General features: G+C 39.5%; 1 protein-coding gene across 13 annotated transcripts in view; it reads right to left on the bottom strand.

Annotated features, from left to right (window-relative positions):
* Nucleotides 1–23,685, bottom strand: part of GREB1L (GREB1 like retinoic acid receptor coactivator) — a 144,617-nt gene that overhangs the window by 13,725 nt on the left and 107,207 nt on the right. For all 13 annotated transcript variants that reach the window (XM_056330835.1, XM_056330834.1, XM_056330832.1 and 10 more), the window contains 12 exons: nt 22,329–22,655; nt 21,347–21,475; nt 20,572–20,706; nt 17,817–18,014; nt 15,762–15,942; nt 14,259–14,451; nt 12,696–12,829; nt 10,249–10,588; nt 6,047–6,162; nt 5,379–5,623; nt 3,805–4,367; nt 3,212–3,314 (listed from right to left, as the gene is read on the bottom strand). In XM_056330835.1, coding sequence (XP_056186810.1) covers nt 3,212–3,314; nt 3,805–4,367; nt 5,379–5,623; nt 6,047–6,162; nt 10,249–10,588; nt 12,696–12,829; nt 14,259–14,451; nt 15,762–15,942; nt 17,817–18,014; nt 20,572–20,706; nt 21,347–21,475; nt 22,329–22,655 — 2,664 coding nt within the window. The remainder of the gene's footprint in view (nt 1–3,211; nt 3,315–3,804; nt 4,368–5,378; nt 5,624–6,046; nt 6,163–10,248; nt 10,589–12,695; nt 12,830–14,258; nt 14,452–15,761; nt 15,943–17,816; nt 18,015–20,571; nt 20,707–21,346; nt 21,476–22,328; nt 22,656–23,685) is intronic.

Below are 23,685 nucleotides of genomic sequence, written 5' to 3' on the forward strand. Positions count from 1 at the left end.
AGATTTATGAACCAGTAGCTGGTGGTACATGATAAAGGCAGTAAAAGACACTCCTGTTACAGAATGGGATGTGGCCAGCAAGGATCAACTAGAACTTCTTTGCTTTGATCCAGCTGAGGTAAATCTATAAAGTAGAAAATCAAGTTTAAGTAATGGGAACATTAGAAAGCAGTGGCCAAACAAAACAGCCTTGGACTGCAGCTTGAACATGAGTCAATTCAGTTTAAAATGAGCTGGAAGAACACACAAAAGTAGGTGTTTAACTGGGTTTTACTGATTTTAGAAAAGCAAACTCAGGTGAAATTAAGGTTGGGTCTACAGACAAGCACATGCTCACCCTGTGCTGACTGATGCAATAGGATGTGAGCCAGCAGCAGTTAGTGGTCACTAACCTCACCGGCACCATGTTATGCTCAAATTAACATATGCCACCGGTCAGGTGAGGCATAGTAGTTTATCCATACAGACAAATTCTGAGAAAGCTTGCTCTGTACGTCAGCTGGTCGGAGAAAACCAGGGACTTGCCTATGAATGAGACTTGGACTCCTTAGAATCGCAGTTGCCAAACAACCACTAACCAGCATACCAAGGAAAATAAGAACACCGGGAGGAAGGGGCTTCAGAGGGACTACATCAAAAGGACACTAAGAACGAACTAAATCCATGAGGAATGGAAAATCTCACCAGTGAATTAAGTTTTGTCTTAGATGTCAACAAGTGTGAGACAAAATAAGCTTTGCCAAACGTCAGGCTGAGGTAGACCTCAGAAAAGTTCATGAAAGCAAATAATTTTTGTTGCTATATCACCTCAGTTATATAAATCAAAATAATTTTTTCATTATCTTTTTATTTTGACAATTATGTTTTCAAGGAAATAAAAGGTTTACTATAAGCCAAGATGGAAATAAAACCCTGAAAGCTTGATACACACTCAAAACAGAAAGAATAATCTCCACGCCAGTTTTCTGAAAGAACAGGTATGTGAAATCAGGTAGGAGGCTGATTTCAGTGCAAGCATAGCACATATATTATCACCATTTAAGAGGAGACACAGTAGTCTACAGAGCTCTGGGGTCATTACTTTGACCTTGGTAATATTCAAAATCTGGGGAGGGTGAAGAAAATAATTAAAGATGTTGAAGTAAATGAAAAATGTAAGAAAATGCAACATGGGTTGACCAAAGGAATCCTGTCTTACTTTTAGTACACAGCTATGATATATCTATTTCTCTCAACAAAGGAAATGCAACACATCTTATCCTTCTGGACCTAAGTATTTGACATGATACTATATAACAAATTGTTAATACAGCTGAAGAAAATGGAGAGAGTGAATGACCTTTACATTTAAAAAATTGATTAAACAGAAGATGGCAGCATGTAACATTGTAAACATTAAGGCAGGTTGAGATTACCAATGAAGTTAAAAGATCAGTAAAGGGGCATACTGTTGAATATTTTCACTAATGTCACCAACTGAAAAAAAAACATATAGGCTTAAGTTTGCTGGTGGCACGCTCTAAGAGTCACTGTCAATATGGAGAAGGGATCGATGATCATCCAGAAAGAATTCAGTGCCCTTAAAAACTGTAATGACAGAAACTGGGTGATATTTAACAGAAAAAATACGAGTCATATGTACAATCAAGGAATAACAACAAACATTTCTGCAGCAGGCTGGGACCCGCCTTGACTGGAAATTACTTTGTTGCTGAGGAACCCACAAGTACAAGGTACCTATCAGTGCCAGTGAAATGGGAGAATGGAAAAGACCAGTACAATCACAGGTTTCATCAGTCATGGGACTTTCAGCGTGGGTGGGGGAATACACAAGCCGCTGTACACTAGATTGGTTAAACAACTTGCAGAATACCACATTCAGTTCTGGTTACCCATGTACCAGAAGGGTAAATTGAATATAGATGTGCGGGAAGAGCTACTAAACCAATAAGGAGAATAAAGAGCCTGTAATTTGTGAGGATCCTGTAAAACGACCTAGGCTACCCAGATGAACACAGAGCGGGCAAGATTGCTGCCTGACTACACCACAGAAGTAAACATTAAAGAAAAGAAAAAGTATTTTCATTTAGATCAGTATTTTCTTTGGTCTTAAAAAGAATGTTTGTAATTGGGACAGGAACATCTTTGGGCTGGAGAATAAAAATATTTTCAATCATCTGAACACTATGGCTCTGGAAAAGCATTCCAATAGAAGTAGTGGGAGCAAAAAAGCCACAACCAACCCCCCCCCCCCCCCCCCCCCCCCAACCCAAACTGCTCTTCTTATGGAGTTCCATGCATTCCTGGCAGGGGTGTGACATATTGCTGTGATCACAACAGGCCAGATGGCATGATGCAGAACTTCTCTTAAATTTTTATATTTCATCCTATGTTTCTGGAGTACTTCAGTTCATATAATAAGAGAATAACAGCCCCCAATGCTCCAAATCAAAAGGATTATTTTTTTTTTTTCACTTAACAACACTTTCTGAGCAGAAATGCAGATTAGCCTTTTCAAAGGTTTGACAACTACATTTTCAGGATGCCAGTCTAATGGTCATGAGATCTATGCACCACAGAGTTATCTTCACTACAAAACCACAGTTATGTAAAGAACACCCTGAAGAGGACTAATTTTTAAAAGGATTTGTGCTTCTGCAAGCAAAGTTCTGCCACAGCAGTTAACGGATCTGTGCAACCTGGCAAATGAGCACAAATCCAAAGACTCCCGCTCCCCTTTTTCCTCAGTGTAACAACTGTAAACAGCAGACAGAAGGCAGTCTTAATGAAAATTGGTATTAAATTTGTAAATAAACATAAATAATAGTGATGTTTTGGCCAGAAACAAAATGATCTTAAATGTTCTGTCTGCTTAAAAGTAGCCAGTGCTTAAAAACTAGCAAGGAGAGATAACATGGGCAGATGTTGCCCATTTACAGTTTTGTGTTCGCTTTCATTTTAGTGGTATCTGAACATATTGATCCAAAAATACATTTAATACTTCTAAGCTAAGCTCAATATAAAATTTCTGGTTTTATTAACCAATATTTAAATATATACAGATACCTACAGTAAGTCTAGTTACACGCTAATGGACAGGACAAGTGGTGGGTTTAATTTATAGTCTTTCCATAAGCCTAAAAATTTGTCACTTTAATACATAACAGAGGCTCTTTATAATGCATATTAAGAATGACTACTAAATACTTACTGGCATTAATCTCTTCTTCATCATACACATCTACTTCCAGCAATCGAATCAGCATGCGGAAGAGAATCCTCAGGAACTGCAAGTATGAGCCAGTCTTTCCCACCTGAGCCAGAGATGGAAAAAAGTCCAAATCCCAACTCAGACTAATACAAAGGGAGAATACGTTTCAGATAAATGCCCTTGGGCTTAACCCATTCTAGCTCTGCCTGAAAACGTAACAAGATGTAATATTCCTCATTATGCCAAATAGCGTTACAAAATTGACCTGTGAGCACAACCCGCCCGCAGCCTGTGTCACTTTTGTACGCAGGGAGATTGGCAATGATAACTGCTTCTCTATTGATATGAGCATGGCAATTTTATGCCCAGCACCATGTATTTCACTTAGGCTAAAACATGACATTACAGCATCACCTTTCCTCTCCTTAGTGCTTCCAAGATGGTCTTAACCTTAAAAATTTTGACTGATTTTTGACCTCGAAACACATCACTGTGTGCAACCTTGCAGGGCGCCTTTAGTGCACAATCTGCAGTCCTCATCACCAGTCCTCTCATCCTGCTAATAAGGCAAGAGGAAGGAACTGTTCTCTTACTTGCGGTGGTCCTGTCAAAAGCAGCCGCCTGGGGTGAAAACTCCTTGAGCCAGATGCCTCACCCTGATTGCTGAAGTCTGCGTGGTGCTGTCGGGCTGTTGTCCACTGCCTGTAGTAAAGAGACTGCTCTTCACTGTTCATGTTCTTGTGAAGCAGAGGCCTCAGAGAGCTCAGCCAAGACACATCAGCATGAGGCAGGAGGGAAGAGGAGGAAAGCAAATTCCCACTTTTCTGTGAGCTCAGGAGACAGTAGGCAGCTTTTGACAGGATGACGATGCGCGGCAGTGCAGCACGGAGGGCCTTGCTGTCTTTGGCCGAATGGGCAGGCCACTGAAACGTCTGGGAGACTGAAGACAGTGATGGTAGTTTTGAAGTGGTGCTGCTCGCCATCTGGTTACCCAGGGAGTCGCATTCTTGTTTCAAGGTCTCTCCAGCTGTGAAGCTGGGGTAAGTTCCGTCATCTACTGAGCTGTGCACCACAGTCTGAAAGTTAATTGATGGTGCTTGCTTCTGAGATTTGTCTGCAGCACTCGAGGAGCTCACGCCGTTGTCAGCCAGAGAACCTGGGGAAACAAAGAGCAGGCAATGATCAGACACTGACTGACATCAGAAAATCATGAACTTATTTGCTCTATGAGACAATCTTTACATACAAATACTTCTGTTCAATGCATGCTGCTGTGGCTTAGGTCGGTTTTTCTCCATAGAAATTATTAACATCCATCTGTCTCTCTTGCTGGAGAGGCAATGGCCCTTCAGCTAGGGATCAGAGCCCAAGCACAAGTGTCCCAATCCAAGTCTCTATGTTAACTATCATTTCCCATCTGGGATTTGGAATTTGATGGTACAACCTTCTCAAATTCAAGTATAACACACTGCTATATACACAGATCAATTTGACCTTCCTTTCTATGGAGAATAAAGCATTCATTTCACTGCAACTTTAATGTGAACTGGGCTATACTCCCTCCTCCATACCAGTCAGGTTTAGTTAGTGTATGGGAAGATTTGGTGCATGGCAAAGATCCAGTTCAGCTCTTCTAATACTTCAAACTCATAGTGAAACAAAGGGAAGGACTCAGAAGTGCCCAAGGAATGCAAGGAAGGGAAAACTTGGTGGAAGATGAGGCTCCACTGATGCCTGAAGAGGCATTCTGTTGGTGTTGGCAAGGAGGCAAATATCCATCCTCATCCATAGCTACCCCTGCAGTTACAGAGCATCTTTCTATTCCTAAAGTTTTATACTATCCACTTCTTCTCTGATTTTTAAAATCTTTTCAGGATCCACTGGACAAAACTAACAACAAATGTGAAATGTAAGTTTAAAAATGAAATTCACGAGGGACCCATAGCTATGGCATACCATCCTTCCATTGCAACACCATCCCCTTTTAACTGTAGGCAAGTAAATTGCTCGCTGTGGAAAGAATGTGTTACTAATATTTCAATGCCTAGACTGCAGCAGGATACATCTAAGCAACTCATGTTTGACTAAACATCTCAGTGTTTGCATTCAACTCCCAATGATGCAGAAACAAAGACTTGTTTTTCAGACCAACAGCAGAATAACTGACCTGAGGTTCCAGTGACAGCACTGCTATTACTCTGGGGTCGGTCCAAGTCTATCAACAGCTCATCAGAGTCATTCTCACTACCATTAGCCTTCTCATGCTCCTTCTCACTAAGGTGAAGAGCTACAATAGGCCCTCGAATTGCCTCCTTGGAGACGTAGCAGCATGCCAGGCCTACTTCTTGCTCTAAGGCAGTCCGAGTTAAATAGCTTGAGTCAATTAGTCGAAGATCACAGTATTTCAATGACCTAGAAAACCCAGCCCAAGAAAAAAGGAAGTGTTGTTTTCTGTGACTTTGAAGAATACTCCCTATCTTAATTGTTTATTAAATATTTATGAACAATTTTATTAGCCAGTATCTAGTAACTATATATGTGTGTGTGTATATATATACACATATATATATAAAATAATAAAATCTAAAATTATTTTTAAATATTCATCACATAAGTTAGGCCCCTTGGTACTCTGCACAGACATTCCTTGACCCACATAGTAGCTTTACTTTTCACAAACTACACATTCCAAAATTTTAAACTGTTCCCAAATAAATTCTTCTAAAACACACTTTTTTGTGAAAGAATAGCTAGATGGTACCAAACCACTTATCCACCCCCCAACTTATCTAAACACGTCAGGGCACAATCATTCTGCAAGAGTAAAGACAGCACCTGGGGAAAGTTTCTCCCAGAGGGTCTTTGCCAGTTAGAATAACAATGCAAGGTAGACCTTCCAAATCCTGATAGGTGCGAGGAATCCAGTCATCCTGCTCATTGCCCCTCCAAGCCTGTGAACAGAGAAAATTCGAGTTACATCTAAATGACACCTTCTAAACCTTCACTTGGGTCTTTTTCCAGCTGCTGCTTTTGCTTGTATACAGGGTTTCCTCACTCAACAGCCAACAGGAAGGAGCCCTTAGGTACAGGCATGCATTTTTTCTGGAAGCCAACTATTAGCCAAGCATTAAACACAAAGCAAATGGTTGTATAACATATGTTATTCAGTGCTGGAATCATACACCTGGTATTAGCGTGGTCTGTCAGAGAAAAACGCAATTGACGCCTTCAGTTTCAAGCTGGCGCAGATAAAGATTCTTTGAAATTCACGTAAAGCTAAAGTAATACTCCACTTCAAGTGGAGTATGAAAATGATTCAATACATCTTGCTTAATTATTCTATATAATGAAGTTTATATGAAAGAAAAATGTTTTCCCTTTCACTGGGGGTAGTCCCACAAGAAAGGACTCCTTACCTACAATCTACCAAGGCTCAAGACCACAAAACGGTATCATTTTCCCTTAGCACTGGAACGGCTGGTAGCACCAGTTCCGTGTCCTTACCCCTCTCAGTCCCCTTGGTTCAGCAGAGCTTACTGAAACTGGGCTGAGTGCGCATTTGTGTTCTCTGTGTTGGATGCAGCCTCCTAAAAACACTGCTCTTATCTTCAGCAATACTAGCTTTCTCGCTGTGTTGCACGGTGCCCAGACTTTCAGATGATACAGGCAGTATTTGATCAAGGAAATGGAAGTTAAAAGGAAGTAAAGCTGAAAGACTCAGAGACTCTCACTTAGAAAGGAAACAAGCCATTCTATCTCTACAAACACTGAAATTAAAAAATGCAGGCTCCTATCCAGCCATTCCTGTCAATACATTATGGATACCACCAGGAAAACTGGCAACACAGCCTCTTAGATCACTGACCAGCCAAGACAGGACATCAGCAGAGAAGCTCTGTCCATTTAACCCAGAGACTTCACATTTCCATGCTGATCAGATAACATTAAGGTCTCTCCAGACAAGGAAACTAAGCCTTAGTGTTTACAGAATCGTCAAGTATCTGAGCTACAGCATATCACCCTGCTGGAAAACCACTCTTTTTCCTTCTTTCTTATTAATAATGGACAAAATCAGTTCTGGAGAAGACTTATCTGGCTGAAGCACAGAATCTACTTTGCTGAGTCACAACAGCAAGCCCAACCACTCAAACTGCCTATTAAAAATAATACATATATAAAAAACTCTTCTCAGCACAGACGTGCAAGACAAGACACAGCTCTTTTGACAGAGCAACAAGACTTATGCAAGCTTTGTGGAAAACACACCTCACAAGAACAACCCTTTCTTGAATTCCCTCTTGGTTCTTCTAGTCTCAGCCTGTACCCTTGATCTGTTCTCTCCGTACCCTTCCTCTTCCCCAGAAAGACCATGTTTTATAAGTAATCTTCTCAGGCAGTTAAAGGGAATTGAGAAGACAGCAGATCAATGACTCAGTATGCCATTTGACCTTCTGAAAAATTCCACTGAAAAAACCCTATGATTATTTTTATCTTAGCGCTTAGGAAAAGCACCATTTGGAATAATATTCCCCTTTTCTGCTATGGCTCTATTCTCTTTCCCCGGTCCTGATTTCTTTCTCCTGCTTATTTCAGCATCCTTTATGTAACATGTTCACAGAAAAAAATTATTTCTCCAACTACCTAACAACATCTATTGGCTTAGTAAAGCAGCCTCAGCAGCAGAGATATATCTTCTGACTTGGCAAGGTTAGTCTAGCTGTGTGTTACCCTGCCGCTCCAACTACAGAAGTTTCTGCAGTAGTGCATGGCTAGAAAATGTAATAGAGGAAGACAGGTACAAAGCTGATTTTCTTTCTGCTAGCCTAAGGACTTAAAAAGAAGCCCAAGTGCATGGGGCTTTGAGCTGTAAGCTTGCATACGGAGGATGTATTTTTTTACCATCTTACGCAGGAGGTGCAGAGCTGCAGCCCTCAGGGCTACTCACTTCCGAATGCCTCCCAAACAGTTTGATTCTTGTTACGTGACAGCATGCCTTGTCAACAAAATAGTTATTTAGATGATTTTCCATCTCTTCTTTCTTTCTGTACCTCTGGGTGTGCCATCCCCCTTAAAGCCTGGCTCCCTGATGGAGAGGAACGACCCATCTTGTTGGCCAAAGGGTTTGGCTGATAGAGAGGGGAACAGCCCAGCTACAGCTGCAGAGGCAGCTGCTGACCTTCCCTGCCCAGCTGTGGCACCGCAGACGTGGCTAATGCCCTCTTAGGGAGAAGCTAAGTTAAATAGAACTTTCCACTAACAGCTATAAAGTTTCCCTCACTGCCCCTGAAAAAGGTCATGATGAAGTTTCATCTCCCCTGCAACTAACAGCAGTTATTGGTGGGAGCTGCATTTAAAGCCTCAACCTCACCAGAAAGCACTCAGTAGCCTCATATTGCTCCCCCATCCCTAGATCAAACAAAAAACCAAAAGGGCATGGGTGCTCGTAGTGGGAGCAGGCAGCTCTCAGTTCCACGCTTGCTTTAGTCCTCCAGTTTCAGTACTCCACCTAACATCAGGAGCCAAGCCAAACAGCACAGAGACTAAATCAAAATTGTCTGCAGTAATCCAGGCTCAATGGTAGGTAGCACAGCTGATGAACTTTATCGCGGGAATCAGTTGCCCAAACATATGCTCACACCATTTCAGATACCCCGCATTATCCCAGGCACCAGACTAGCAGGTATTGCAGCCCAATGCAAGACTCACAGGTGACCTTCATCATTTTGGACTGCCACTGAGACAACCCACCTAAAAACACACTACAGGCTTATCTTTGGGCAACTGAATTCTTCTCACTCCCTTCATACGCATGTTTCAAAATTAGAGTGTTTTTTTTTTCTAGTCACCTGCAAGGATAGAAACAAGTCCAGAATCCTGCAGCTTTCTCTACTGCAGAAAAGCATCTTATGTTGTGGGGGGGAGGAATAAGAATTATTTAGAAGTTTTTTCATTCTCTGTCTGATCAAATTAGTGTATTCCAGATCAATGGCTACTTTTGTGTATTTACCTGCACAGCTTCACTCTCAATCCTGACCTGCTCTAAAAGCCTCACAGGCTGCTCCAGCAATGCGTAAGGGCTGCAAGCCTTTAAAGCAATGGCCCATAAAGAGGATCTCGCAGGATTCACAGTCCAGAATGTTTTCAGGTTGGAATTAATGGGTACCTAACAAAAGCAGCAGCACAGAGCTGTTATCTCACATGTCATTTTTGCCTTCATGACTACTACTTTCCTCTCTTCCCTCTCCTGCTGCAGACAAGGTTTGAGAAGCAGAGGTGGTAGCTTCTTTAAAGGACATTTTATCTGCTTTTGGTTGTAGGCAAGGTTTTTAAGAAAGGCTCACAAAATTAATTCCTTTTCTGTGTGGTTTTGAACTCATAGTAGAAACAGAAAAATTATCTCTCTGTGAGACTAGGAGCAAGGATCAGGATTGATAACCAGTATTACTTTCAGGCTGGTACCTAAGGCAGGCAATCTGATCCCCTTTGCTTAATGCAGTGGGGTTAATTCAGGAAGTGGATTTGGATACTTGAATTGCACTCTTATAAATCCATGCAGAAGTTTAGCCTGGTGCATATATGGTGGGCAGAAGAGACTTTCAACATGCAGTGGTTTGAGAAAAGAAGTCTATGACAAACAGCATACTTTACCAGTTATCAAAAGGGCAGAAGATGGATGGACAGAGCACACAACACGGTAGACAGATAAGTTGGTGGAAAGAATTAGCGTGTCTAAGGAGATCTGACCTCTGCTTTCAGAGATTCAGAGAGAAATCCTATCAGACATTATTCAAATTTAAGAAGTGAGATAACATCTAGTGTTTGACTTTATGGACCAGTAACAATATTGAGAAACTCGGAACAAACCTGTAATTTATGTTCATCAAAAGTACAGTATAATTCCATGGAGACAGGTACAGAACACGTACCCTTTTCCTATAGAAAAATTAATCTGTAAACATGTGGGAGTAAGCATAAAACATGTACAACAGTCAGATGACTACAGTGGGCATACAAACAAATATTTAGTTTATGCTAACCTTCAACCGTGTCACAAAGTGTTTCGCAACAGTAAGCTCTGAGGCAGGATTCCCGAGGAGGATCTCAAAACGATACTGCAGACCTAGCTTGTCTCTTACTTCTTGTAACCTCTCCTTGGCCAGCATGGCTAGCTGCACAGACGGCACCCTTATGACAAGCATGTGGCCGCAGCCATTCTTATTCTTTCCTGGAGAAGTGATAAGGTCATCCATTATGCTGAGTGTTTCGGGTGTGCTGTGATCTCTTAGTGAGGCCATGGTTGTGAGAGCCATCAGAGCTTGGGAATACTGCTGAATGAGAAGGTAGCAGCGAATCACCATGCTGTGTAGCCGGGGGTACCTTTGAGGAGATAGTTTTGTGTTAGCACACGCAAAATCACAACAATGCTTGAAAAATTGCCAAAACCCAGGACTGTGTGGTAAAGGAGTGCCTATTTTTTTTCGGTAGTGCTCAAAGAATGAAACCTTCAATTTTCATGAACAATAATTTTGCAAAAAATCTGTGTTTTAAGTAAAGGAACATAGTCCAAATGCAGAAAAGCCAAGTCCTGTGCTCAAGTAACAGGAATTATAAATGCCTGTTACCCTCATCTGGGCCAAAATTTTAGCTGAAGAACTTCAACTTGAGGGAGATAAGGATCATCTCAGATCCAGCTCACTCCAAGAGCACAGGCTAACAATTGCTTTGCTGTCCACAAGTTTTTTCCGCTATGAACTTGGAATACCATCACTGCTTCAAGTGGTTTGTGGGAGAAGTACTTCGTAATTCCACGTCTATCAAACTTCTCACCAGAAAGTTAGACTTACCAATAGGGATTGCTAGCTCTAATTCAAATCTGAACTTCCATTTTGCCTTTTAACTTACATAGCCAATGTTTCTTTCCCTCTCATTACAGCTACATGCAGTGACAACAAATATGAACTCACAAAGCAAAATGCTAAGAAAAAAAAAATATTAAAACCTACTCAACCAAAAAGCACTCAATTTCTAGACATTTCCCACAAGTTCACTCACCACCATAATACAGAAAAAAATTATGCTATTATGCCTTGAGTGCAGTCTTGCACCACAGAAGTCCAAGTGACTAAAATAACTAAAAGTTCCAAATTTCTTTGGTCTCTTTCTTTAGTAATTTAATAGACGATATGGGATCCATTTGAATAAAGTTTTGTGTCTGTTTTTAACCAGTACATACAGTAGCTCACTCTGTATACCCTAAGCCAGTTGTTAAATCAACAAATTTTAAAACACTTTTTACTCTTCCTCCTCCCGTAAAAGCACCCACTACCACCTTTGCCACTAACACAAAAATGTCTGCAATGTTTTCAGACCTATAAGCTTGTGTGGCTCACCCATGCAGGTGGAATAACCCAGTTTCTCGAAAAGAGAGGCTAAACTGATAAACTGTGATGCAAAAGCATATCCTGGCTCCAAGGTTCACCTCCTTTTAATTTCTAGTCTTATCCTAATCTCATATCCGGGTAGTATTTGCACATGCATTAATCCTCCTTCATCCTTTTCCCCATCCACATTTTAAGAACTGAAAGACAGCAATAGTGACCACTATCTCTTCCATTGGACTTGACCAGAAAGACTAGAAGCCTAAAGAACTGACCTATTAAGATTGGCCAACCTTATTATTATCACATTTATTACTTACATACTTGTAGCAAATAATAAATATTAAGGGTTAGTGATATACTTATTTATTTTGCTAATTTAACACATTTTATATTGTATATTTTACTTAATAAATATAGACACATTTAAAATAATTACATTGACCTAAACAAAACAGGAGAAAACAGTACTGAAGCCAGAACAATCCTGTTCTGGTAAAAATGAACATACAATGAGAAGTATAGCCTGAACTGGTACAATGGATCTGTCCTGCTGATGCTGGAAACAACAGTATTGCCTTCATTCCTGTAATGCGCACATTTAATTATATCTTGGATATATGCTGTGAAAGTAGCTTTTTTTAGGCAGCTGCAGGGTACTAACAGGCTCTGAGCTGCAGGAACAAAAACCATAGCCAACTAATGAAATAACAAAAATTACTTTTTTGAAATTATGTCACTTAACGGGGCCACTATGGACAAGTCTGTTGGCAGTTTCAACAAGAGAAACACCAGAAGTGGTGAGGTATGAAACCCTTGGTAACTTCTTAGCTTAGTAAGGGCTAAGGCAAAAGAAGAGAGTAGCACAGCTGAGCCTGCACTGCTGTTGAATGGGCCTAATCTCTTCTATAAACAAATGAAGGCTATCCCCTCCTTCAACAGCACTAAATCTGTTCCAAAAATAAAAATTGCACATACTCCACAGATTCCAAGATGAAAATCAAAGGTCATCATACCTTCATCCGCCTGTGATGTGGCTCATAAATATATCTGTATCCTTAAGAACCCAGTTAAGCAGAATCTCAAGCTCCCATGTTACTACTTACCTTTCTAAAAGAGTGTTGACCATTTTTTCAAAGGTTTCATCACATCTCAAAAGGGGACTTGTGACTCCCCATTGGAGAGATTTGCTGTACTCATTCAAACCAAAGTACAGCTTGTCTTCACTTGCTGTGTCATCCTGTTCCACACAGAGATAGCAAAAACGTAAGGAAAACTGGAACCAATTTTAATTTCTTTTGTCATTTAAAAAATAAATGGAAAATAAGTGGAAAGTATATTCCTAACCGCAGTATCATTTATTTTCATTCATTCTCCCTCAGTGATCCTATTTATTTGTTTCAAAGAATACAATAAAACAAAAATTGTTTTTTGCTTAACTTACTTGTCTCCAGCTAGGAAAGACAGGTGTAGGTCTTTGCAAATTTTTCAATATATCACCTACCTGTGATTGCAGGGGGGGGTCTAGAATCCTGCTAACTACTTTCCGTCTACCTATCTCTGGCTTTGTTATCTACTGAGAACTGTTATCTCATCTCTATTTAAAGCAGAACCTGAAAACAGAAGGATTATTAATTTCCAAAATTCTTCTTGACTGTTAGATTCTACACATCTCTAATGGCAATCAGAAGCTAATAATTTCTTTGCTGGAATATAAATCTGCAGACAGCAATCAGAAAGGCAGAATATTTGCTGCCTCAAATTTCATGAGGCCTTTGCTGGAAGCACAGCATGGTGTCCAGTGCATTTACATCACTAGTAATCAGTAGGAATGTAATTAATTGCATACCATCTCCCCTTTTTTTGTGGATTATTTTTTTAATCAGAAGACTGAAGGTTGTTGATTTTTTACTTTTGGAAAACATAATATTGCCTAGACCATTTACAGGAGGTCACCACAACAGCTGATATTAAAAATCAACTGAAAAGCAAACTGAATATTCATTCACTCCCTCATTTCCACTATTTTGTTTACTTGACTTTGACTATTTTTTACAGCTACCACTTTAAAGAAACCAACGGTCCACTCAACACAGTAAAGTCAAACTTGATATAAATATATCAAACAAGGAATGGGAGAAAAGGCTATTTTTAAAGTGGATTTAGCCAAAACATCCTCAGAATCAAATGGCTGAAATGATGAAAAAAGCTAATGGAGCAAATGTTCAACAGACTTTCCTCTCTGCATGACAGCACCTACTGCACCATAACTTGTAACCTAGCATACAACTTTTATTAGTACCAGAAAATTAATGAACAGACTTGAAGGCTATGTGACATACAACTTACAGTCAAAAGTCAGACTGCTTTAAAATGGAAAGCCAGCTCCAGACAAGCCTACATAGCTTTTTCTGACCTGAGTATAGAAAGTAATTTCTCTTATTACATGACTGGACAAAGGAAAATGTGTAGTTCCTGGGCCTAAATATCAACGCTACCTCTACTATCAGCATCCCAGGGCTGTGTATCTGGAGCCTGAGAGAACAAACTCCAGCAGAGAAAAAGCTCCCTCCTAACATTTTTCCTCCTGACATACGTATCTGCTAGATTCTGTTAGGTGTGAAGTCCACATTAAAATTCAGAGTTAAAATTAAAAATTAAACACTTACCACAGTGTCAAATTGTATCCAATGTACCTCATTGCTAGAGCTGATCCTGGACTGCTGCGTTTGCAAGGCATAAGGAAAAGAGCTGACCTGAAGAACAAGGAGGTTGAATGCTTCAAGAACCTCCCTGCAATTAATAACTCTATCAGCCAGACCATGACTAGGCTCACCATGTGACAGGGAACTTGAAATGGCACTGCAGAAATAAGAATGCAAAGAATTGCCTTACTGACATCCTGAGACTCAATGAATTACTCTCTTCCTGCAGAAAAATCTCCAAATGACCATGGCACTAGAATCACAGCTCAAAAATCTCTTTGGAAGGGGGATAGAGGTGAAAACCATTTGTGTGTTCTCTGTGGGTAGACTCAGGCAACAGGGGGAAAAATCTAAATAAAGGACCAAAATCTGCTGACAATAAGAAAGTGAATTAGAGTGCCAATTTTAAAAGAGCATCAGATGGAGGAAACAAAAAATAAGCCAAAGCTGATTAAATCCCTCTCACTGAGAAGCATGGTTCCATGAGCTGTGGGGATAGGATATAGTAACAATTTTACAAAATCCAGTGGATTTTCAGCCTGAAACAGCAAACTTCTGAAAGACTGGGGAACCTAAAAGTCTCCTGATGTCCTGATCTCCAGCTCCTGGAATTACCTTCACCTCCAGGATATATGCAGGAATTCCAAATTCGGAAGAAAACAGCAAAGACAGTACCAAAAATGTGATGGGGAGGATAAGGTAGAAAGAATGTTGCTTTCATCTGTTTTCAGCTGTTCTTCAAGGAATGTATTTTATTTATTATACCTCTGATATTCAAATGAATCCCACAAATTCACACACCATATTTTAATCACATCAAGGTTGTTCTCCTCAGTTTACACATGGAACAAGAACAGAATAATTAGCTTTACTGATTTCTTCCTTCCATAGTCCAGTTGTGATTCAGTGTGAAGAAATGTTCCTGCACATGTGTTTGTGTTGTGTTAGACCTAACGCTGATCAAACTCAATACAGCTGTTTTTAAAATCTTTTTCTTACAGTAGTGAGGGCATTTTTCAGATGATGCAGTTAAATATCTATAAGCCTTCTCACATTACAAATAATACTATCCTCAAGGATAAAACTATGAAATAAAATATGACTGCCTTGTGAACATGGAAGAGATTTGGGTTTCAGTAGAGAAAAAGCAGGGAAATAAGAAAAAAGACAAGAACAGAGAAAGCTGCAAAATTCAGCCCTTTTTCATGGACTTCAGTACAATAGCACATACTCCAACAGTCGTCTTAGGAATCCAGTAATCGGAAACTAGGCTTACCTGTCTTCAGCTGAATCAGAACTAGTTTACAAATATGAAGGCAAGCAAAAAAGATGATTTCTGATTTTGAGGCAGAAAATTCCTTAAGCCTAGGGAAAGCATTGGGTGTCTAAGACTGCAAGTCTTTTGAAAAACCTGACTGAAAGATATTGGGAGAGGATGGTTTTCCCTTGTTAGATCGAAGCAGCTACCTTGTTAAATCCACGTGGGCATTGTCATGAACCAGCACAAACAGTGTATAGGGATTCTGCTTCACTTTTCTCATGAAAACTTCAAATTTTGTTTGAATTTCATTGTCTAGCCGAACCACATATTTCTCGGCTCTCTGATACGCCGTTCCATTGTCTTCTAGGCCCAAGTCCACAAGGACACCTGTCGGAAAGAAGAATACAACAAAAATCTTTTCCTCTGAGTACATCCAAAACTGAAGTGTCAACAGCAGGTTGTCACCTGTCTGCCAATATCAGGACTTTGTCAAATCACTGATACGCCCTAGTAAGAAGATGATTATTCGAATGCATTTTCTCTCACAATGAGGACTGAAATGTGCTTCTTGGCTTCTGGATTTCTTCCAAAAAGTGCCTGAAGACTTTTCAAAGACTTCTCACATTACCAAAAAGACAAAAAAAAAAAAAAAAAAAAAAATCAGGCCTCCACAAAAATTTCCAAAGCAGTGCTTAGTTGGCTATGCTCCATGATCCTAGGCCAAACTTGCCCACATTGAGCTAATGTATTAATCCTGCTTGACTCAGAAAAAGTTGTCCTGACCTTTTCTTCGCAAAAATCATAAATTTATATAAAATTAACTCTAGTATCATATCATATCTTTTTTCCATGCCCTGCTCCAATGTTTGTTTCAATACAAATACTCTCCAGCAGTTTTTGTAATGATAGATTGCCATCATATTCATAAAGTAGGCATGACGTGGCTTTGAACACCATTTGAATTAAAGAAGTAGCAACAAGCTACTGTGAAATGTGGGTCAATTATGTATTTGCCAGAGACTTAATGATTTTAAAAAATATTTTAGAAAGTAAAGTAAAAACTATTAATTTAAAAAAAAAAAATAAATTAAATATGAAGCCCTGTTAACAGATACCAGAAAACCTCTGGTTTAGTGTGTAACAGCAAATTAAGTAAATACTATGTCTGAAGAAACAAGGAATGGAACAAAACCCCCCATAAAGTTATGTTAGAAAGGAAAATAAACTCATACTTCAAGTAATCTGTTTTGTTCTTATCCTTTAAGTAGTAAAATAGTACAAAGCAGAGAAAAAAATACAGGTAGATACCACAACGTTAAGCAATATCAGGGCATATCTGCACAATCAAAAAGTGTGGGACTGTTTAGTTCAGAGTAGAAAAGAAGAGGAAGAAAAGCCAACAGCTACCACTCATAGACACATTACATCAGAAACTCATATTCAAATGCAAATGCAAGTTATTATTAGATAAAGCTGAAGGCAGAAGAAAAAAGTTCAGCTGATCAAAATCCTAAACACACAACTATCCTAAAGACATCATTATTCCCAGATATGAGGCATCAAGAGCTAAAAAGGTCTCAACATAGTCCTTAGTTCTGTTAGAGAGTAATTTTCTCCACACAGAAACTCTTATGCTTTTCTAGACACCTCAGTCACTAACAGAGTGGATAACAGAGGTCATTCTCAAGGGGGATATATTCTATAACCTGTCCACTAAGGCTTTCCTGTTCCTCTTGAAGCATTTGGTACCTGCCATGGTCAGACACAGAACCCCAGAGAAGAAAACTCACCATCCAAACAAGTATGGCAATTATTGTGTGCAAAGGTGCATGTATTACTCAGGCATTTATCTACCTAATAAGAGAGCTTCCTGCACATACATCTGTGCTAATATGTATGAGAGCATATGCACAAATGTGTATCTAGAAGAAATGGCACTAACAGCTCTAGGGGATAAAAGATCTGAACAGTTGCGTTTGCTCCTCCCCTCGCTGTTTTGACAGGTGAACGCTTCTCCAGGTCACACCATTCTCAGACCTGCATGAATATGGCAATTTCTTTTAACACTTACATGGTACAGCTTGGGCCCAGGTTATGAAAGAAAGATATTTAGAATTCATCAAAGATACCAGCTAATGGAGCTAATATCGGACATGCAAAATACATGCTGGAGCAACTTACTTCTCCATTTATTCCAGATAAGATTTCATAAGGTCACATACTTTGGTTTAACAGTCTCTTTTCCCTTCCCTCCCTTTTACCTGACTGTCGAATCCGTTGAAGGGTCTGCTGCACCAGGACTTCTGAACGGGGAACTATAACGATGAAATCTACTTTGCTGAAGTGGCCCAGATCCAGGCTCTGATTTCCACTGTCTGCTATAGCACAAACCTGGGACAAGAGCTTTCTGGCAACTGTAAGCTGTGGCTGGTAAATTTGGAAGGTATCAACATCCAAATCTAGAGTGTGTTTGTTTGAAAAAGAAAACAAAACACAACAAGAAACATGTTTACTCTCCCACCCCCCAATAAACATGACCCTCCAAACAGCCTACACTCTATTATCAGAGAAAAAAATCACTCACCAGAATAAATCTCAACAGTCTGGAGAGCTGGGTCCAGATCACAAATGTCAACTTCCTTTTTTTGTTCAAAATGTTATAATATATCAGGTGACCTCAAGTACAGCGCTGCCTGTTTTTTAAATGCCCCAAGTGTTTTAAGGATTTTTAACAGTGCAACCCAAGGAAACCTCAACATAGTAAAATGCATTCTGTTAAATGAACCAACACATACAAAATGTGCATGTATATACATATATAGATAATGTGCATGTGTAGATATATAAAATGCATATATATACCTACACACACACAGCTCTAATGTTGTCCTGAAACTTGCGGTTATCCTTTAGGAGCTTCTCTCCATCACTCCTGCTGAGAGAACCAGCCATGGGCGCTGAGGTTGTTGCACTCAGGGCACAACAGGATAAAAGCCAGCACACCTGTTAATCTGAGGAAACCGAGCCTGCACTGATAATCCTGCCAAAAAGACTCACCAGGACAGCAGGTCAGCTGGGAGTTCATTTGTACATCATCTCTGAAGTACTGAGCCTCACTGTAAGTCACAACTGGTAGCTGTATGTCTATATACTGACTGATAGTAATATAACACCGTGAAGGGAAGATGAGCAATGGACCTAGGCAATAAATCTCAATCATTGGAGGAAGGGGGGCATTTATTTCTTCAGATGTTTCTTGATTTTTAACAAAATTTGGGTGTCGGATTTATTTGAACTCAATATCAGTATAACACTAGCTGCAGAGAAGTGAGGGACTGGAGCTTTGTTCTCTGTGTAGATATGTACTAGAGCATGCATGTTTCCTCAAAGAAAAAGCATATTCCTGTATTTCAGTATTTCCAGTAGGTAAATTCTGTGCCCAACAATCCATTTTTCACTAGCCCCTGAATATTTTCAACTTGCAGATTACCAAGATAAACCCTATAATGCTATTACAGTTTCTGTTTATGTCAGTTTTTCTACTACAAATTAATTCTGATTAATGGATTGCTTATTGTAAAAATGACCTAGGGCAACTTCCTTAAAAAAACTAAAGAAAAATCCAAAATTACTGCAAATTTACTATACAAGAACTATTGTTGCTTTTGAAAATAATAAGCCACTTTATAAAATCCGCAATTTACATGAAAATTGGAAGGTGTCTGGGGCAAAACCCTGGTATGTTAGTTTTATGTAGACACACATGTGGTTTTGGGTGTGCGCTTATCTTGCTCAAACCTGCCTCAGTGTTCATTTCAGTAGATCTGCTATGGCAGAAAGATCTGCCTCAGTGACTAAGAGACTCGCCTCTCCTTTTTTTTATTCAGGCAGCTTGTCGGTAGCTTCAACCACTGTATAGCCAAATTTTAAAGACAAAACTAGCTCTGAATAATTTTGAGAATACATGAACATTTAAAAAAGCACATGTACAAAACTACATCGTAAGAACAAAAAAAGTAACAGAATCTAAAGATCATTCTCCCTTCAAATCAGTCCTGTGAGGAAACTCAAGACTTGTCCTTCTGGAGGTCCCAGAACAAAGTACGTGGCAGCCTTCCTAATTGTATCTTCTGATTCATGTGGAGACTATAAACCACCTTGCTTTCATTCAGATCTAACACTGAGCTGATTAATTTAAGCTAACTAATGTGAACCAAAAGCATACTTTTCTTTCACAGTGAAAAAGAAAAAAAAAAAAAAGAATATGCTTTGATGCTAGACCTAAAAGAATCTCAGTGTTCACAACAGCTCAGCGTACCTTTTACCATTATTGTCATATGAAAAGGTAAGTATGGTTAAAACTGAATAATAGAAAGAATTTCAAAATGGGAAAATGACAATCAGCATTTTTAGACAGGCAATCCTAGCTCATCTTTTGCACCTAAATATCTCATCACATTATGCTGAATAAGACACATCTCAAATACACAATTATAGATTACACTTGCCTAACACTTTCAGTCCACGATCTTAAAACGCTTTCCCTAAAAGTTTAAGCCTCAGAGCACAAGGGTGTAGTACATATCATTACTATTTTACATGTGGAAAGTGAGGAATATTAAAGTTAAGGAACAGAAGAACACCTGGGGAGATGATAACGAGAACACAGTTCCCCTTTGCCTTAAGCCCAAGGTTATGTTCCTTTTCTAGGTGCAGAAAGGCAAGATGAGTCCACTCCAACATTACCATGGAACACCTTCTCTACTCTGCCTAGTGCACAACAGAAGATTACAAATTTTAGCTTAGGAATTATAAAACATAGGGGGAAAATGTTGCTGAAAGTTACTACAGAGATTTTCTGTCTGAGAGACTGCTGTATTGCTATATTCAGCTGGCAGTATTAATATTTGAAGCTTGGCACGCTGACGGCAGCTGTGCCCTCAGACTCTTCTGAGGCACATGCATTTTAACATTTAACAAACTACTCATTTCACAGCTGTATGTAAAAAAAAATACCTGGTTCTTGTGTAGAAACCATGGCAATTGCCTCCTGAGATGACACACACTCACTAACATCTCCATTAAAAGGAATAATGACACTTTCCCCTCGCTGCTGTAGCATTTTCTCCAGCAGTTTGTCCAAATCATCACCTAGATCAGAATTAGCAACACCAAATTATCTGGAAGCCTTTTCAGACAAATGATGTAGAACTTTACATACACTCACATTCTCACACAGCTGATGTCGAATCTGCGAAGGGGCAAGGGACTGGAGATACAGGGAAGTGAGGGAGGGGGAATATTTTTTTCTTTTAGTTACTGCTTTGACAGTTGAATAAATTCCCAAAAAAGAAACCACAGCTGAATCATTTCAGCTCTGTGCCTTTACAGCTAGTGCTGAAATCTGATCACTACAAAGAAACACGCACTACAAAACAACCTCCAAAACCTGTGCTAAAAGCGCAAACATAAAAAGACTCGTTCACTTACGGGTGCCCTGCCATCACATTCAGCATTACACAGCTTTACATTACATCAACACAGTACAAAACATTACATCAGCACAGTACAAAATAGTGCTAGAAATGTTTTGCCACAGGGTAACTCGCACTGCACAGGTGAAGGAGATGAGAACTCCTTTACACACAGTGAATGGAGAGAAGGAAAGAATGCCTCTCAGTGGAGAGGGCAGACCTATATTCATATGCTCTTTAACTGCTGAACAGGAGACACATCGACCCTAAAGAAATTTCTGTCTTGGCTAGAACTTCTGTTTCTTAGGATCACTCACCTAAAGAAGTATTTTTGAAATGCGATGCCAGGAAACTAACTTTCCCTGTGATGAGCTCGTAACTGATTTCTTTCAAAAATTCACTGGTGGTAAGCATGCTTTCTGCAAGTGCCCTAGATTGATATTGACCTGGAGAAGAGGGGAGGAAAAAGCAAGAGCAATCTTTAATACAGTGTACTATCAACACAATCTTTTCATACTAGACGTGGGGTATGCTAATCTTGTCATGGATCTCCCCTGCCTTTATCCAGTAGACTGGAAAAGCAGTCTCAAGTCTGTTTTGCTAGTGATGGGAGAATTAGTTATATCGGTTTAGCACGTTCTTTGCAAGCTGTTGCCCATAGTTTTGCACACTTGGGTGACAAATGATATGCAAAATAAGTATTTGTACCTTAGATGGAATGGATGATTCTGGGTAAATATGAAAAGTAATTATCCCTAGTGTGAAAAAGAGTTAAAAATTGACTTCATTGATTTATCTGCCTACAATGGAAAGACGACCAGTCAAAATTCACTTTGACCCAGACACACTCATGCACAGACATCACAACCAGTCACCAATGTGGAATTTCAAAATCAGCATCGTAAAAACAATACAAAGCACATTCTGTTTTACAGTGGTCTGCAGAAGACTGTGGTCAATCCAATATTGCCATGTGAAATAGCACAGCTGTTACACAAAACAGAAAGACAATCTGAATATTTTGTCGTTGGCTCACTTCAAGATATTTTCTAAGGTAGCCACACAAACAATAAAGTCTCAGGCTGCCCAAAGAGTAGTAATGACTAGCAGGCAGCTATTTTTCTAGATCCTCACGGACATCAGTACTCCAAGTCTTGATGGAAGAATAGCAAACTGACATTGCAGCGTAACAATACAAAGGAGAATAAAAAGAAGAGGGGTTTAAAAAGCTGGAATGACTCAAGAAAATTAATTCAACAAAACTGCGTTGGTATTTGAAGCATACTGCAAATTACTCACCTAGGACTACTACACAGAATTCATTTCCTCTTATCTTTGATGTACAAATGGCAACGACATAATCTGGTAGCTTTTGCTGATGTTTCATTTCATTGAGAGACCTCAAGGTCTCTGAGATGCCCTCTGCCAGTGAATTCTGGGTAACGACCACATGCACAAGGTCCCGGGACACACTAGCGATTAACCTAGCAAGCCATGGGAGTTGACCTGGTGACACAGAGACACACTGTGCACTCATTTGCAAGGATCGCTCTCTCAGAGTGAACTCCTGCATAGCTTTCAACATGATCTGCTCAAATTCTTCCCTCAGAGGTATCTGGTCAGGACCTACATTGAAAACAAACAAACAAAAGAACAGTATCTCTTATCAAAATGTTATTGAACCAGGAATAATCACGTCTGTCTTGATCTGACAAGCTTCTCCACCATATTTTTTATATTTACAAAACCCACTCTCTACTCAGTGGGTATCTACCCACATCGCTTATTCTTGGTTTTTCATCTAGAATCCTCCCTTGCCCACCATCTCCCCACCTCTTTTTTTTGTTGACTTTTTTTTTTTTTTTTTTAACAATGAGGTATTCCATCTCACTCCTGGTTTTTCTACCTTCACAAACCAGTGGGACAAACAAGGGAGTGGGAAAATATGTGCATTTTGCCTGGAACAGAAGGATTAATCATGTAGCCTCCATATTTTTTACAGAAGAAAATCCAAACACTTATCCTCACAGCACTAATCGCAGCATGACAAAGCCTAAGTGTTTTTTGTTTGCTTTTTCTCATCATGCATACTAGTAAACTAAGCATTGATGTAAATAAACATGTTTAACCTCTTCTTTACTTTAGTTAATTTAGCAAATCTTCAAACTTCTAACATAAAGAGGTATATGCAACTTTACATCTGTAAACTTTGAATTTGAAGTATTGTGAACTTGAATTGAAAAACGGAAATGTAAGTTATCATCTTAGCATCAGTCCCCCAACTCAGCTTCAATTAACATTTTTCTCAGTAAGATTTGTCTCATTGTCAAAGATACTCAGGAACAGATAAAAAATATTTACGAATGCAGAGTAAAAAGCAACCATAACTTAAATTGCCAAGATCTCATGTCAGTGCCAAAGGAGATGGCTTCACGCTTCAGCAGCTTGCTTTTCTATGACAAAAAGGGGGGGACTTAAATACCAGAGATATGTGAAATGCTGGGTTTGGTTTTGTGTTTTCCTTTAGAACCAAAGACAACAAGCAACAAGAGCAGTGAAAAAAAGGGAACAGAAAGGTTGTATCAGAAGCAGGGCAGGGACTGGCCAAATAACAGATGGTACGTAATCTGTAAAAACTGCCACCTGTTGTCATTTT

Source organism: Falco biarmicus, chromosome 3, assembly GCF_023638135.1.
Source record: "Falco biarmicus isolate bFalBia1 chromosome 3, bFalBia1.pri, whole genome shotgun sequence".
Classification (NCBI taxonomy): domain Eukaryota; kingdom Metazoa; phylum Chordata; class Aves; order Falconiformes; family Falconidae; genus Falco; species Falco biarmicus.